Source organism: Phascolarctos cinereus, unplaced genomic scaffold, assembly GCF_003287225.1.
Source record: "Phascolarctos cinereus isolate Bilbo 61053 unplaced genomic scaffold, phaCin_HiC Scaffold_726;HRSCAF=1367, whole genome shotgun sequence".
Lineage (NCBI taxonomy): Eukaryota > Metazoa > Chordata > Mammalia > Diprotodontia > Phascolarctidae > Phascolarctos > Phascolarctos cinereus.
The window spans coordinates 362,383,767-362,402,375 of record NW_027556098.1 but is presented as its reverse complement, the minus strand read 5'-3'; the positions used below and the strand labels follow the sequence as shown (position 1 = coordinate 362,402,375).

The following is an 18,609-nucleotide window of genomic DNA, read 5'->3' as shown; positions in this document are numbered from 1 at the left end:
GCTACACCATGAAGATGTCATTTTAGTGAGATTCTGGCACAATCAAGCCCTCTGGATCAAATCTATGGCTGGATGGACTAGGAAGATTAAAAGCAGTGTCCACCAAACACTGGCCAAAGAATGAAATGGAGACTACCATGCCAGGACAAACAGCTGTTCCACAGCAAACCCAGCCAACACTTCATGCAGGGAGAAAGCCAGAGTTCAGAAAGCTGACAGGGGCTACAATACAACACCTCAAAGATGGTTTACTAGAACATTATCAAGATGTTTGAGAACACCAAGAAAAAGAGTTGTGGATTGAAATCTGAATTAGCCCACCACATGTTGCCAAATGGTCACAAGGAACCATAATTTTCAGTGAAAGAACATCTGACAAACTAATTTCAACATTGCAACAGTTTCACAACATGAAGGTGGGAATTTGGTCATAATGGATTAATGACATTGCTGAGAAATGGTGTTGGTTGGGCCTGTTTCTATGCAGGGTATAGCTGCATCCTATTGGTCCGAATATAGGCTGCCCCAAACCACACGCCACAGCCCTAAAATGAAATCTTTCATAAAGAAGAAAACGTGCTAGTAAAATTATTTTCCCACTACTAGTTCATTTTGGAGAATAGTACTAAGATCCCCAAACCTCACCACACATTTTTGTGGCTGATGATTGAGAACACCACAGACAGGTTGTTCTTATTTGCCCTTACCCCACTCCCAGGGCAGCCCCGTGGCGAGTTTCAAAGCTTAGAAACACCATTCCTCTATGGGATCCATTCCCTGGTCTACTTGACTGTTCTGTGATACTGACCTCCACACTAAAGCACCTCAGCAACAGCTCTGGGGTCATCCATCCACCTCATTATACTGAAGGCCAGGCCAGGGGACAAGTATATATTCTGGGAGGAGAAGGGGAACACACTGCTGAGATCCCCTGTCACTGCCCAACTGGCAATCTACAGGCTCAGGAATGTACATGAGAAGGAATGAGAGTTAGGATCATGGACCACAGGTCATAGAACCTGTGGTCAAACTGATCTCTAAAGACAGGGACAATGGTATTAATTCTATTCCAGCTGACATTTGTATAGTGCTTTAAGGATTGCAATGCACTTCACATACATTAAGTCATCTGATGCAGTGTGTAAGCGGGAGGGATCTGCCTCCCTTACCTTGCAGTGTCAGCAGCAGGGGCGTCTGGCACAGGCTCCTTCAGCAGGTGTGCGGGCCGGTGGGGAAGCTGTTGCTACTGCTTCTGCTGCTGCTGCTAGGGAGACCAGCGAGGCTTAAGCTGTGCCTATGGTACTAAGAGTGCAATTATAGGGCTGCACTCACGTTTTATACAATCAGATCTGGGGAAAAAGCATGGCCTACATTCAGACCAATACGGTAATAAGAACCACCACTTTACTTTCTCTAACACCTTACGCTCTTCAAAGTGCTGGCATAAACATTACTTCCTTTGGGTCTTTCAACCTTGTAAGATTATTATCACCATTTTGCTGTTAAAGAAACTAAGGATCAAGTTGGATTCTAAGGAAAAATCAACTGCTTCCTGACTCATAATAATAATGATAGTTAATAACTCACATTACACATAGCCCTTTAAAGTTGACTAAGCGCTTTCCTTTCAGCAACCCTGTGCAACAAGAGAATGCAAATATCATCCTCATTTTACTGATGGGGAAACTGAGCCTCAAGAGTTTAAATGGTTTGCCTGCAGCCTAAGAGTTAGGAAATGGCAGAAGCAGGATCCAAACCCACCAGTCCTGACTCAATTTCAGGCTCTTTGGGGTACACTGTACTGCCACTGATTTAACCTCAAAAGAGATTAAAAGTAGCTACCTTGTCAGGTGATTTTCACAAGTGAGGAGTTTACATTTTAAATGGATAAACTACAAAGCTTTCTATGTAACCGGCAGGAACATTTCAGCAGATATATCCAAATAGGATGTGAAATAAAAAGTTGATTTAAGAATACATTTATAGTAAAGCCTCACACTAATTCATACTTGGGGGAAGGGATGTCTGAATTATTAATTTGCTCCTAATAAATTAATTACTCCTGGTTATTGTATATCTAATGGCCAGACTGGCCACTTGTGTACAGAATTTTAGTCAAAACTCAGGAAAACAATGTATTCAAGTATAAGCAGATCTATACCAGTAAGGGGAAAACACATCAACAAAAATCATCAATCACAAATCTTCTGAAGTTCTAAAATATATCTATCTACACTGGAAACATTTAGCTATGTATTAATAAGTAAATTGTGCTAAAAATGAATAATGCAATGGATTCTTAATTTCATCTGTGTGGACTGGTTGGAGCCAACAATGAAAATTGCAAAGCATCCATGACTTCTCATTCTATGTGATCATTTCTTATGTCTTGTCATAAATTCTCCCATAGAGGAACTACACTATGTGATGAAGGTTTCTCTCTTATTCTAATATTTTCTGGACACCGGTCCATCTGTTCTCCCTCACTCTTGGTCATGCAGAAAAAATGGGGATATATGACAAAACCTATGTCAAATAGGGATAACAATCAAATGAGATGACATGTTAAAGCACTTTGAAAAGTGTAAGGTCAATTATAAAAACTCATGGTGGCACTTTTTATTATTTCCACTCCATAATTCAGATTTCAGTCCACTGCTCCCATTCTGTAACAAGCCTAGAATATACCTACTTTGTGCACCTTAAAATACTTACTGAGATGTGAAATACTGTTACTTTTACCAGTCCAAACTTAATTACTCTTGTAGTCCCAGACTAAGTTCCTCCCTCTTTTTTGAAGGTCAGTTCTAGACAGGAAGATGATCTCCTTCCCTAACCCCATAGGAATTGTCTACAATGCTACACTGTTTTTGGCAATTAATTTTATGCTGCTCTTGAAATGCTGACTTGTCTCTCTCTCTCTCTCTCTCTCTCTCTCTCTCTCTCTCTTTCTCTCTATGTATGCGCTATACCTTTCTACATACTTATGCCAGATCCAATCTTGTTTCATGAAATTTTCAAAACAACTGGCCCAGTGTTAATCTTTTTAGGTTAATGATGCTAAAAATATAACACTTTAAAATTCATTGACTACTTTCTTTCAACCAACAGGTAAAATGATGCAAATAAACACTTGCCAGACTAAAGATGACAATAAAACAAGAAAAATATTAAAAACTTACAGCACTTTAATCTATTTTTTTGTGCTACCCATCCTACTGAAAGTCAAGTGCATAATTTTAAGGATGTAAGTAAACCATTTTAATATATGGTTTGTCACACAGCTGTGTATTGTGCCAAATCACAACTACATGAAGTCTTCTGTTATTCTCAGATGACTGCTCTGCATTTGTCAGTCTTCTTAAATATATTATGGTGTACTGTACCATCTATGGTTAATTGGCACAACAGGAGTCCAGAAAAATGCCCACTCAGTCAGCACACATATGATTTACTTGCCAATGGAAAGAAATGGCTGTCAAAGGCAACATCAGGTTGAAACTTGTTTGTAAAAATCTTACAAAAAGAACTGGATTCCCTAAGGACAGTAAGGTACTCTCGATGCTCCTATTTGTGGATGACACTGTCTGACTGCATCAAGCCCCACAACACTGCTGAGACTCCTAACAGAGAGCTGTAATCACTAAAAGAAGTGTGGCCTGTGCATTCCCACAGGAAAGACCAAGTGGATGAAGAATGCTTATTGCCCAGATTCCAATGTGCATTTGGATGGATCCTCTATAGTTTTTCAATAGCTTATGTATCTGGGACAGACAGTAAAGATGAATGAATTTGGTTTAACAGGAGGAAAAACAGAGCAGGTTGAACTGCTTTTGGGAAATTGCAACTTTTACTGACTCCAGGATTCCAAAGAAAGCAGAGGCTTATTTTAAAAAATATTAATATCCTGCCAGTGTTACTATATGGCAGAAAGATATGGAATTCAACTGCCTCCAAAGGACTAAAAATATGTATCCCACAGAAGGCACTGAAAGGGTGAAGGGTCAGTGTGAACAGGAGGCATCACATGAAACAATGAGGAGCTCCAAGGAGCAGGAATAAAAGTTAAGTTACCAGGGATTGTATGGCAGGAAGAGAAGATGGGTTATGGCAAGATCCAGAGATGGCAAGGTAATTTTGGAGATGAGGAGGGATAGCATCCCAGTCTAGGTGGGGAGTGAAGGAGAGGAGGCAGGCTGCTAAAAGTAGAGAGAAAGGAAATGAAATTTCTTCTTAAGCAAACAGTAAGGAGGTCACTTTGGCTGGAATGAGTCAAAAAAGATCAAGGTGAAAAGACAGGTTGAAGCCAAATGGTGAAGAGCTTAAAATTTCAAACAAAAAGGATACATATTTTACATTCTAAGGCAATAGGGAGCCACTGAAACTTCTTGAGCAGGGGACATGGTATGACCTATGCTTTCAAAATAACAATTTGGCAGCAGTTTAAAAGGTTGACTACAGAACGGGAAACCAATTAGCCATTGTAATTGTTAAGGTGAAAGGCTAATGAAGGCTTGAACAAAAGCTGTGTGAATAGAGAGAAGGGGTAAGAACAGAGAGAGGTTGTAAAGGTACAAAAAGCAAGATCTAGCAACTGACTGGATATGTAGGTTAAGGGTGAGTGAGGAGTTGAGGACAGTGCTACTGTTTTAGACACGGGACACTGGAAAAATGGTAGTGACCCTCAAAAGAAATAAGAAAGTTTGGCAACGTTTTGGATTTGGGGAAAAGATAATGCATGACATGTTTTAAACCCATGGAAGTTGCTGAGGTCACCAAGTGAAAAACTATAAAGATAAGAGAAGAGAGTCAAGACAGAGCTTTGGGACACAACCATATTTAGGAGGTTTCAGCAAGGAGACTGAGAAGAACAGTAAGTCAGTCAGACAGGTCGGAAGAGAACCAGGAGATAGTGATGGAAAGGAAACTCAGAGAAGGGAGCACAAAGGAAGGGGGGGAGAGGCAACTGTATCAAATGCAGAGACATGAACAAAGAAGAACATTTGAGAAAATATCAGGATCTGGATCTCTACCCCAACTTCTTCCCTTTTCTCTCCCCCCTCCCCAAACTCCTTTCCAATTTGTACTTGAAGACAGTTTATATTTTTCAAAGTGCTTTTATGTTATTTATTTCCTGTGTATTTGAGTGGTAGAGAGAGGAAAGAAATGCCCATAAGATTGGGGAATTAGTAGTCTCTGAAGCATTACTACTTTTTTCCAGTAACAGAATTATGGGAGTGGACTGAATTTAGAATTAGGAAGAGAAATAATATACAAAAGGAAAAATGATGAATAAATAATATAGATAGCTTAAGTTCATGACACCCAACCCAGACTTTGTGCTGACTCTAGCAAAGTATCTTCAATTACTGCCCAGTGTAGTGCTAGATTTGGAAGTCAGGAAGACCCCGAGTTCTAATTCTACCTTTCACACTAGTCCTATAACTATGGGCAAATGATTTAACCTTTATGAACCTCAGTTTCCTCATCTGTAAAATGAAGATAGGACCTGTAAATATCCATTTCACAAGGTAGTACAAGAGGCTCAAATTACATTTAGCAAACTTAAACCCTGCTATAAATAACATGCCAGTTATCATATTGCTTTCTTCCCTCAAGACCCAGATCACTGGTCAATGAGCTAAAACATCGATTTTCTCACATTACTCCCTTGATCAATAACCTGTCAAAATCTTTTCTTACCTACCAAATCTTAATTGTGGATTTGGCCCTCTGCCAGTGCTTACATGGGGCCAGAGTGGGAGAAACCTTAAAAGAGGACAACCTCCATTATGGAACCTAGCCTAAAGGCAATAAAATTGTCATAAGTAGACAAAGGTGCATATTAGGAAATAAAAAATAGAGTAGCAAATTTATCTTCAAATTATTCTGGGCTTATCATTTGTCTATTAAAATCTGTAAGCACTGTGGCCAGTGCTGATTAATGGCATAAGCTGAACCCAAACACCCTGTCACTTCCATTGGAGAAAGAAAAAAGAAGAGAGGGCAAGGTTCATATTGCTATAGACTAGCAGAATCACAAACAAGGCATGGCAAAAGACTAACTCTTTTTTAGAAAGTGAGACTCTCCAATTACTTGGAGGCTTAAAATGAAAAACTCTTTTTTTCTTTTTTGGGAAAGAAGCACGCAATTATGAAGAGGAGGAGCATGCTGCTATCAGAATGAAAGAGGCAAACTAGACACCGAGTTCAGCTGGTAGAAAAAATGCTCTAAATGTTTGGGTTTTGGGGGGCCCACAGTGAGTGGACTGCTGAGCCCTGAAATTCCCACAAGACTAAAGAAGAGATACCATATTTAAGAAGACAGTTTTGAAAAATAAGTTAACCATCAACTAATAGCTTTCATTCCAAAGAGAGGAAAAACCAGAAGATTCAAAGTCAAGTTTCTGGTGTTCTTTCCACAACATACACTTGTGGAGAAGAAGGCATTGTTACTACCATAACTAGAATGTGTGGCCTCCTGTTTACCTTCTTTTCTGTTTCCAAATGGAATAAATGCCCACTGGTTCCTGTAGAGAACTGTATTTCTGTTTATCATCTATACCTGGAGAGTGTGACTCTTTCCCAAAGGGGCCAAGACTAAGACTAGGTGCTATCTGTCTACTGCTTTTTTAATCCAGAATATGCCTCTCTCCCTTTGATGCTTAGTAACTACAATCCAGTGGTAGCCACATCTGGAAATTAGATTTTCTCCATTTTGTGGAAGAAAAAAATTCTCTACCCCCACAGAAAACATTCCCAAACATTTTATGTCATTTTCAAAATAAAAAAAGTAAAAGTACAGTAACTATATCCTAACATCAAAGGTTCTATGTTAATAAATGTTTGTCTCTAAGGCTTAGAATTACCCCCCTCAGACCACCATTTACTTCTCCAAATAAGCAGTGTTATATTATTTCTGCCAACTACAAAGGAGGCTTGTGCTTTGCTCCTGATTAAACTCTTCAACCTTACTAGGTCAGCTTCCTACCAGCAGAGTGTAATGGAAAGAACACTGGGCTTAGGGTCAAGTGATCTAGGTTTGAGGACTGGCTTTGTGTCATTCATGTAACTTGGTAAATGACTTAACTTCTCTGATCTTTAGTTTCCTAGTAAAATGGGAGTAATTCTTGCACTACCCTCCTTCATAGTATGGTGAGGATAGTTCTTTGTGACTAGTAAAAGCACTACAGAACAGAAGCTGTTGTTATTCTCAGACTAGTGAGGACACGCCCTTATCAGAAGGGGCTTCAGTGTTTTGGCTTCCAGCTGACTCAGTCAATTAATCTTAATTATGTGTCTCTAGCTCAATCAACTCCCAGCAGAGGTTTCCTGTTCCGTATGCCCATTACTGGGATGCCCACAGGTGCCAATACACACTGCTTTATTCCCAACTGCTTGTTTAACTTAACTCATCCATTGAGCTCAGCTGCAGTTGTTAGTGAACTCTGCTCAGTTCTGTTACTCTTTTACTGTCAGAAAATCACGAACTTGAAACTTCACTTAGTCTAAACCTGATGACTCCTAACATTTTACCAAAAGCTTTCCTGCTGTTTCAAAAACTAAAGTGTTAATGGCCTAATGATCTTTTAAAAAAAAAAGTTGGAGAATATTTGCTTAACAATTAGTGATCAATATGGATCCAACCAAACCAAAGTAGTCACGTAGTATAGTGGGAAAGCTCCTTACTGGAAATCAAGAGATTTTTTTTTGGGGGGGGGGGAAATAACACTCCCTGCTGAGAGGGGACTGTGGATGAGGAACACTGTCAATAATGTCACTTTGTGAATATGATGGCCAGTTCTGCTTAACTGCATTTTTTTCCTCTTTTTATTTCTTTGTCACAGAGATTAGCTTGCTGGATGAGTGTGGTGGATATAAATGGAAATGAAGATATTTTTAAAAAGATATTAATAAAAATAAAAATTAAAAAATTCTCTCCCAGAATTGTCCTCTCCTCTATATTTTAACTACCACCTCTCTAGTGCAGATCCTTATCATGGAGAGATACATGAAGGCAAAAGCCTCTAAAGTTCCAGGGTATCCTCATCCTCCAACCTATCCTGCACATGCTGCCAAACTCAAAGCCATTCTACCTGAAAGATATCTAATGCTTAATAACCCCTCTCGGCTTCCCGCATCAGTTTTCTTCCTCACTTTGAAGACCCTCCATAGGTCAGACCCAACTTTAGCTCACACTGCTCCCCTTATAGACTCTGCAGTGGGCCCGCCAATCTTCTCATATGGTAACTTTCATTGGTTCCTTTGCTTCTCTTCCCTGTTGGTCTAGCAGTACTCATCCCAGGCTTCTTGGATGCCCATGCTTCTGTACGTTCTTTTAATGTCCAATTTCTGCTTTTTGAGCAAAATTTCCATCTCCTACTGTAAAGTTGTCACCAATACTTATAGTATACTCACCAATTCCAGGCATCAAAGAGGCAAGCTGCATAAATCTACAACATTCTTCTCAAGTGTATCTCTACTTAGACCAGCCTTAGTCACAGTAACACTCAATCTCAGAGTTGGAAAGAAGCTTATTGGTCATTCTAATCCAAAACATGCCTAAAAAGGAATCTCATCTTCAAACTGAGTATTTCCAAATGGTCATCCAACTTCTATTGTGAAGGGAAATCCACTTTCCAAGGATGCTCATTCCACTTTGGAACAGCTGTGTCAGGAAGTTTGTCTTAAATTGAGCCTAAATTAGTCTCCCTGAAACTCTCAATCCAGTAGGTCCCAAGGTCTGCCCTTAGGGGCCAAGCAGAATAAGTCTAATCCTAGTGTTTTGTACACAACAGGCTTAACAAATGCTTACTGCATTGAAATACTTTAAGAGTGCTTATTCAAATGGTTATTTGTATAATAAAATCCCTAAAACTTTTTAACATGAAATTTTGTCTAGATGTGATCTTGTACTAGTACAACTCCTTTTCTGAATCCAAGTACAGGCCCTAACATTTACCCATACCAAATTTCAACTAATTATATTTGGCCCATCATTCTACCTGAGATAACTTAATTTTCTGAACTTCTATGTCAAGTACCATTATTGACATTTTTATATAACCTGAAGTCATCTCACCCATATCTTCATCTGAGTCCTGGCAAAAATATTAAAGAGTACAGAGGCCAAGGAAAGAGAGGAAGACAGAGGCAACACACAGAAGAGTTAAATGATGAACTATGGAGAGATTCAGAGACTCAGAGAAAAGAAACAATACTCAAGAAAGGAAACTCTGCCTTCACAACAGTGTACACTCTGAGTACACATGCAGCAGCACTCCCTTTACCCAGACACCAGCTCTGCTGTGCTTCCATGACTTATCTGACCTAATCTTCTGAGCTCACTCCACCCCTGCTCTCTGGAAACCTCATTATACTCGGCAGACTTTTTTATTATTTAACATTCAACTTGAACATTATTTCTACCTTACTGCAAAAAACGAACCCTCACTTCTTGCTCAGGAAGCCACATTTTTAACCCCATAAGCCCTTTCCAAACGAAAGCAATTCTTTCCCTGCAAGCTTCTCCAACTATCCTCTGCAAAACCCCCAGTCTCTGGAAAGAAGGCAGGATTTGGGACATTGTCTTGATCTGTGCTGGTGATGTTTCCTCTTTGAAAGACCACACACTCTCACCCTCTCCTCATTCTTGTTACTATCCTTCACTGACTCAGCAATTTTCTCAGTGGCTTTTGCAACTGGCTATTCTTTACCACATAAGATCACAGATCTAGAACTGGAAGTTTTAGAGTTCTCTTTAATTTTTGATTTGATTATTCATTTTGACAACCTTTATCTCACAATTGTCCAGGTCACCTAAAATGTCCAAAATGAACTATCTCTTGTCTGAAAGAAAGTTGGAGATGCTAGACTGGAGGTAGCAGAAAGGTCAGAGCTGGTTAAATAGATTTGATATTCATCAGCATGGAGGTGGTAACTGAATTCATGGGAGCTGATGAAATCACCAAGTGAAGCAGGATAGAGGGAGGAGACAGCCCAGGACAAAATCCCATTTGACACCTCCAGTTAGAGGGTGTGATTTGGACCTGACAGGTAGGAGATGAAGGAGAACATGGTGTCCTAAAAATCTAGAGAGAAGAGAGTGATCAATAGTGTCAAAGACTGAAAAGAGGTAAAAAACAATGAGAATTGATAAGAGGCAACTGGATCTGGCAATTTCTCCCAGTCCTTCATTTAAACTGAACCTATTCTTATCAAAACTGTGACCTCTAACCATAACCTCCAATTCCCTATTCTTTCAAATTATTTCCCCCACTCTAGCTTCACCTCTTTTTCATTCCCCATTCCCCTTTTTGACCCCATGTCTGACGTCATTCCTTTGGCTCTTGCCACTTGTTGGGTTGCTTCTGGCCCACTAACTCATAACCCTAAAAAAAGCCCATCAACTGATTTCATTACTACTGATCCCAGGCTATTGCATGCTACTATAGGAAATCATGAAACTGATCTGAACTTACCAGAATGCATTTGTGGTATATAACCACAAACCTGCTGCTCCACAATACTTCTGTTCTACTTTTATTGACTCCCAACTTCATCTCCTGCAGGAACTGCTTCAGCACTTTTCCTTTAAGTCCTCCAGCTATACCACTATGCCCCAGATTTCCAACTGTAGAGCACAGTTTGCCAGTTCAGAAAAGAATAAGGCCGTACAATGGGTGCTCTTCTGCCAGTTGTACCTCAGGAGAAGAGGTAACTTCCATTTCTTTCTGCCTTTTTAAGATCTTGCTTCGGCTACCATCTAATTAATAAACCTTTAATCTGTCTTTATTTACTTACTTCATAGGGTTGTAACTAAAGAGCATTTTAAGTCTAAAAGGACTATATAAATACAAATCATTATCACCAATATTATCCCTTTCTGATGGCTCTTTCCATTTTCCTACAAATATTCTCATTTCTCCCAATTATTTTTTTTAAAAAATCCCTACTTTCCCCACCTAACTTGTAGTCATTTTCCCGGCTTACTGCCTATCTCCTCAAAAAGAAAATTATACCCATTGTCTCTAATTCTTCACTATCCACTCCCTCATGAACTCATTTTGGCCCAATTTCTATCTTCATGACTCCATGGAAACTTTTATCTGAAAGGTAACTGGTAACCAACATCTCATCCCCCTGCATACTGCACCCTTTTACTCCCCAACCAAATTCTCATCCTCAATGACCTCTTATCTTATAGCATTTGACAATTATGATTACTGTACTCCTTACTTCTGAAGGGTAGCTAGGTAGTGCAGTGGATAGAGCCCTAGGCCTGAAGGCAAGAAGACTCATCTTCCTAAGCTCAAATCCAGTCTCAGACACTTAATAACGGTGTGACCCTACGCAGGTCACGTAATCCTGTTTGCCTCAGTTTCCTCTTCTGTAAAATGAGCTGGAGAAGGAAATGGCGAACCACTTCAGTATCTTGGCCAAGAAAACCCCAAATGGGGTCACAAGTAGGTCATGACTGAAAAACAATTTAACAACAATTCCTTACTTCAAGATACTCTCATTTCCAAGACTCTTGAAACATCATACTCTCCCAGTTTCCTCCAATTTCCTTGTGTATGCCTTGTCCACCTCCAGCACCAGCATGGCGCTAAAATCATAGAACTGAGACTTACACCCCATCCAGTTCAACTTCCCTCATTTTACAGATAAGGAAACTGAGACATAGAGACACTAAGTGATTGCCCAAGGTCACAAAGGTTAATTTTTATAGGTGTTCAATAAATATTGTTTAAAGAAAACACAATTAAATTTTTTTATCAAATCAAGGTGTAGTGTCAGTTTCACATATAATCCTCTTTTTCTGTTTCACTTTGTATATGGAAATGTCCTGTGGTTTTTTGGTGTTTTGTAAATTTAGAATATTAAATTTTTAAAAGTGGTCTGTATTCATTCCCCCCTTTTTCTTTATTCCTTTCCTTAAACTCCCTCCAATAAAGCTTCTATGCTTGTCATTCTACTGAAACTACTCTTTCAAAAGTGACTAACCACTTTGTTATCAAATCCAAAAACCATTTTCTAGTCCCCATTCTCCTCAATCTTTCTGCTGCATTTGACACATTTCATCCCTGCCTTCTCCTGCTTCTTGAAACATTGTTTTTCTTAGCTTCCATAATACCCCATAGTTTCCTGAAGACGTGGAAACAAAGTAGATATCCCTCAATTGGGAAATAGCTAAACAAAGTGTGATACATCAATACAATGGAGTATTTCTGTGATAAATGAAATGATGGCTAAGATGAATATACAGAAGTACAGAAAGACTGGTGTGAACTGATGCAAACTGAAGTAAGTGAAGCCAAGAAATAAACACAATGACTTCAACAATACAAACAGAAAGAACCACTAGAGCACAAAAGAAAATGCAAGGCTTCCGGGACTTCAAAACCATGTCTCGACTTGTTGTCTTATCTTGGAACTTACCTCAGAGCTTGTGGACTTCCTCACCCTCACATCCCTCTGACCTGCTCACCCTAGAATATCCACATCTAAGACTTGTTCCCTTTCCCTTCTCCTGGAGCTTCCATGTTGTGGAGAGACGCAATCTAGCCTGCCTTAATTTCCCTTCAGGCCCTGTTCCAGACTTTCTGGATTTCAAAATCGTGGATTTCATTTTGCTTGTAGTTGTGTCCCCAGTGCTTAATACAGTAGCATACTAAACACATTCTAACTCAAATTTTAGCTATTCTTAAAAGTACAGCTTTAGAAAGATATCAACCAGGTAGCTTCCTGTATTTCTTTCACTTGATTCCCTTTCCACCTTCCTTTCTCCTCCTTGTCTGACCATAAATAGAGAGGTAAAATATATTTTCAAATATTTGTTGAAGAATGTTTTAATATCCGAACTGACCTTTTGGTCTTAGGATCATAGCTGGATTTGGAAAGGGCCTCTGACATCATCTTTTATTTAAACTTATCCAAATCATGATGTCCATCTACAACAGCAATGACAACTGGCTTATCAAGCTTCTCTTTGAAGATGTTCAGGGAAAAGGAACTCCATTTTTGGAGAGCTCCAATTTGAATTCCTACAATTCTTTACTAACTGATCTTCTGGACTCCATTCTCTTCCTCATCTATTCTATGAATACTACAGCTTTCTTTATGTCATTCACCAGCAAAAAAAAAAAATTAAAAAGAAAATATATATATGCCATTATAGATGGCAGCACATTAAAATTTATCAGAATTATTTTATATCAGGTGTTCCAAAGTCATTATTCATTTGGTTACACTTCTGCAAACATAAATCAGGCCAAAACTTTTCACAAACCCTTCTGAATATTAGATTTTAAACAAAATTCAAAGCACAAGTAACATTAAAAAAAGGATCATCAGATTGTAGTGTTATTCAAAAGTCCTGCATAATGAATTAGCTTTCCCCTGAAATCTCTTTTTTGTCATAAAGAGAATATCCCTGACCCCAATGAATGAGAGTTGAATTAGATGAAGTAAAACTAACAGGCAGAAGATGATTAAACTAGTACCAGACATGAGCTCTACAATTGTCTACCACTAATCTCACCTTTGGGCTTTCATGAGGCTGCCCCCTCCTATCCATGACACTGCTCTCCTTGTTGTCTTACCACTTGTTCTCAGGTTACTTTGCTGGCTCATCATATGTTGCAATCTCCTAACTGCGGGTATTCCCCAAGATTCTGTTACAGGCCCCTTTCTCTTCTTCTATACTCTGTTTTGAGAATTTCAGCAGCTCCCATGGGTTTCATTGTTATCTTTTCAGATCTAGATATCCATTCTTAGTCTCTTCCCTAAGCTTCAGTCTTGCATCAAGTTACTTACTGGACATTTCACACTGAACGTCCTGGAGAAATCTTAAAACTCCACACATTCAAAAATGAACTAATTATCTTTCCCTCTAACCCTCTTGCCCTTTCAAATTTCCCTGTTTCTGCTGAGGGCACCACTATCCTTCCAGCTTTTCTGGTTGGTAACCTTGGCATTGTCCTGGTCTCATTTCTCTCCCTCACCCCGCATAAACATACAAATAGTTGCAGAATCTTGCTGCCATTTCTACCTTCTCAACATCTCACGAATCCAATTCCTCCTCAGCTCCCAGACACCTATCACCTTAGTTCAGGTCGTCATCATCTTTCAACTTAATTACTGCATAACTTCCTAACTGCATTGTTTCAAGTCTTTCGCTATGCCAGTCCATTCCATACACTGTTGCCAAAGTGATTTTCCTTAAGAGCAAATTTGACCATGGACTCCCCTACTCAATTTTAGGGGCTTCCTACTGCCTTCAGAATAAAATATTAACTCCTTTGTTTAGCTTCTAAAATTTTACACAAACTGACCTGATGTAACTGTTTACTTTCATTAGCTATTACTCACCCCCTCCTCCCCAAAGTCTGTGATTCAATGAAACTGGCCTTCTCTTTGACCTTCACATGACACTCCATCTCCCACCTCTGTGCTTTTGTACTGGTCATCACCTGTGCCTGGACTGCACCTTTTTATTTCAGAGTCCCTCTCTCCCAGCAGCTCAAGCCTTTCCCCAGCTTGACTGCTACTACTCTCCCTCCCACATTGTCCTGTATTTAACTACTGTGTATAGAATTGTACTCATTCACATTTTACTTGTTATTTTTTTCCATGTTTATATATGTCTTTGTTGTCTCTACCATCAGAATGTAAGCTCCTTACAATACACTCCAGTGACCTGCACATAGAAAATACTTGTTGATTAACTGACAGCTTCAGGTGAGGCTCTGAATGGAAAATTTTTTACACACACATTTTTAAAGTGTCTAAAAATATGTAAGAAGCAGATTAATAACCTTTGAAAGCAACAAAATAGTTGCACTTTTGTGCAGTCACCAAGGGTTTTGTTTTATGGAGTACTGCTGGGATTTCAACCCAAATCTTGATTCCCGTTCAGTGTTACGTTTTTTTTTTTTTTAAAACATTGCAGTGTCAAAGCATAACTATCAATTCAAGGCAGACCAACGAAATCACTATTCTCATAATTCTTCATATTTTTGTCTTAATCCAATTTTAATTTTTCAGTTAATAACAGAAAATAGTCTGCTATGCCTAGACTTTAGTCTTCAACTCCTTTACTATTTAACTATCAACTGAATAATTATAAAGACTCACATTACACTCTATCAGGAATCCTATATAAAGAAAGTTACATCTCAATGTGGGAATTAAACAAGGGATTTTCTTTAACCAAATAGTAGATAAAAAAGAAAAAAATGTTAAAAGACAGGCTGACAGAACCAAAACTAAAAATTCCCATATTAACTTGTATTAAATTTGTGTGATTAAAAAATGTTAAAGAAATATATTCCCATCTTCCACAAGAAAATTACGAATAGCTTTTTAAAAATGTAATTCTCTACTACTACTACTACTATTTAAAAAAAAACAACCAAATGCCAATGTAAGCAAAAAAATCAAGACTTTTTAGGAGTAGAATAAAGATACCACTTGTCACAGTCAAGATGCTTTTCTTGAGTTCTTAGTGTAGACAGATAGGCTTTTAGACTATTACAAATCACTACCTGCCAAGTTAAACACACTGTACAGCTTTAAATATACACCTCTCTATTTTTCAGTTCATACCTGCTCTTCCCCCACCCCCCAAGCCATCTCATTTTATGGCTGCAGTCTATATTTGCGGACCAATATGGTTATATTGCTCTGAAAACACACAAACTTAGGACCAAGTCATTCCTTATTCCTTTAACTTAATTGACCTACAAAGCTGGCAGTTTAATATTTATCTCCATATGCCGAACAAAAAGAAATCACCATATACATGGGGGGAAAAAGTTCAACCTTAAAGATCTTAAGGTGTTTAATATGCAAACCAACCAAACACCTGCACATCCTAATGTGAGTCATTCTATCACCTGCTTTCAAATTGACTCATACACTGATGAACACACATTCAGCTAGATAGGCCAAACACCTAAGGAAGTGTTCTGTACTTTAAACAGTATGGAAAAGTCTACTTATTTTTTCAATAATTTAAAAAACAAAACTGCTACAATATCCAACATAATCTACTAAAAATTTGCATCTGAATTTCTTATGTGTGGATGACAACAATAAGAATTATGCTTTACTGACCTCCTTAATGGCGTCTTCACTAGGTAACATGGAGCATAAACATGTGATATAAGCTTGGCGAAAAGATGACACATTGGGAATTTCTTTAGACTCCGCACATAGTTTTGACAAAGAAGTAGCTTGTGTGATACAGTTTGACTTCAATAAGTGTTTTATTCGCATCTGCAGAAAGGAAGGTCCTTCTCGTGCAATAAATCTATTGGCTAGGGAAAGAAAAGAAACATGTTTTCATAACTGACTAGCAAGCTCAAACTTATCTAATTGTAGCTCCAACAGTTTAAGAGATCATTAGCCCAAGAAAAGGAATTTGATATCTGTTTAGTATTTGAGCAAGATAAGGAAAACTCAAATGCTGTGACAAGAATATTTAATGTGGTCTCAAAAGCCACTCTCTGATGTCTACTCTAGAGACAGAAGGAGAAGAATCAAGAATAAACTAAATGTATAGATGATACCTTAAATGGGCCAGAAGTTTCTTTAGTTCATCCAAGATTTGGAGAGAATTACTTGACTTTTAGTAAAATTAATAGTTTTGACCATCTTCTACCATGAATTATTCCCTCTGTGGCAGATGTACTGATATCCATTGAAGTGGGAAGGAGGACTGAGATGAGGGAATTCCTATCTTTTACCTACCAATTTCTGTCTAATAAAACTACCCTTCCCTTCAAAGCCATTTCTTGCATGAAGATTCCCCAGTCCTCCTTTCTGAAACACTACACCATTCTGTACACGTCTCTCTCATGGTCACTGACCACACTGAAACCTTATGTTACAAACATTTACACTTCTTATCTCTTGTCCTGGATTGTAAGCCCCTTGAGAGCAGAAACCTTGCTTTAATTTATCTTCCACAGGAGCCTGCATATAGCAAGTGCTCAATAAAATAAATGCTTATTGAAGGAATACATAAGACAGTTGTATAAAAAATGATGGATTCCCTGCTCTAGAACTTAATGTGCCTTTCTTAACTTAATGAGAAAACTTCAATAATTAGGAACATGGAACAGTTTATTCATCTGTAAAATTAGGGAAGATGGGATTAGATGATGTCTACAGTCTCTTCTAACTCTAAATCCTGTTATAACCAACAATAATTTACCAGGAGCTCATTAAAAAAAGGGGGGGGGATTTTCATCAAATACTTGAAAGAAATCTTTTGTATCCAAGATCTATTCTTAATAGGAATTTTCATTTTCAGAGCAGAGTCTTACTTTTCATCGTAACACTCTCTGTTGGCTGAAGGGGCCTCTCTACCCACAGGAAGAAAATTATAAAAGGTGCTACAGAAAACACAAAAGCTGTAAAAGTCTTAAAAAATCACCAGCCTAAACTACTGAGGAGTGGCTAGAGGGCTACTTTAACATGCAAATACTAATGAATGATATTAACATGTAAACAATAAAATCAAATTAATCGGATCAAGTTCCCTAGAGAGAATCCTATGACAAAATGCACAATACTGAAATTCTGAAAATTAATACTCTCTAATTCAGTTCCAGCCGCTATTTTCTCCCAAAGCAAGTACTTGATCAAATGCAAACACTCACCTTCCTCTACCTCGACTGGTTGCTGAGACAGAATTTTAAGAAGGACTGGATTTTTCCACACACCTTCTTTGGTAATATCAACCAAGACTTGGAGGTTATTATTTCCAAATTCCAACAAAGCATCATGTGAATCCTGTGAGCCAAAAGTAAATCCAGTAAATATAAAGTTAAAACACCAGAATATGCTCTGAAAAGGGACATATATTTTATCCAATTACAACTAAGTATGTAGTAATACCTTTGTGTGCCCCAAGTGCCCTCTTTCTGTCCTTCAGGGATTTAAAAAGTATCATGGTTCCTTCTATGTAACTGCTGCACTTCAGTACACAAACCTTGGGCAGTTCAATGAGCTGGCCTCAAGAGCTGAATAAAAGTGATACAACAGGCTAGGAAGCATTTAAGTAACTATAGTTCTTTTAATGGTACCAAGCTATTACCTGAAACCAATATTCTCCTATCAATGCTATGTGACTGTGAATAATGGAAACAAAACTTCCAAAGAATCATCATCATTATAGCTAGCATGATAGCATGTTACGGTTGACAAAGCACTTCACCAATGTTATTTCATTTGATCCTCAAAACAATCCTATGACATAAGTGCTACTATCATCTCCATTTTACAAACTTGGAAACCGAAGCTGAGAGGTTCTGTGCTTTGCCTGAAGTCACATAGCAAGTGAGCTCCAGAGGCAGAATGAGCATAGGTGTTCCTGACTCCTAATTCCATACTCGATGTATTGCTCTAACAATGCAGAGTACACAAAGGGTACTGGAGAGGTTCATGAGAGGTGTAACTAATGCATGTGTAACTAATCTTTGTTAGATTACCAAAGATGACAAGAGTATAAGAAGTAATGCATGTATCAAGGACCTGTGGAAGCAGGAAAGGAGGGCCAGGCACATGACAAGAGTAAGACTGACACTGAGTTACCCCGCT

General features: G+C 38.5%; 1 protein-coding gene across 1 annotated transcript in view; it reads right to left on the bottom strand.

Moving 5' to 3' along the window:
* The window catches only part of RLF (RLF zinc finger), a 110,593-nt gene that overhangs the window by 33,444 nt on the left and 58,540 nt on the right, over positions 1-18,609 (bottom strand). Inside the window, 2 exon segments of the mRNA XM_020983563.2 lie at positions 16,120-16,322; positions 17,670-17,802. Coding sequence (XP_020839222.2) covers positions 16,120-16,322; positions 17,670-17,802 — 336 coding nt within the window.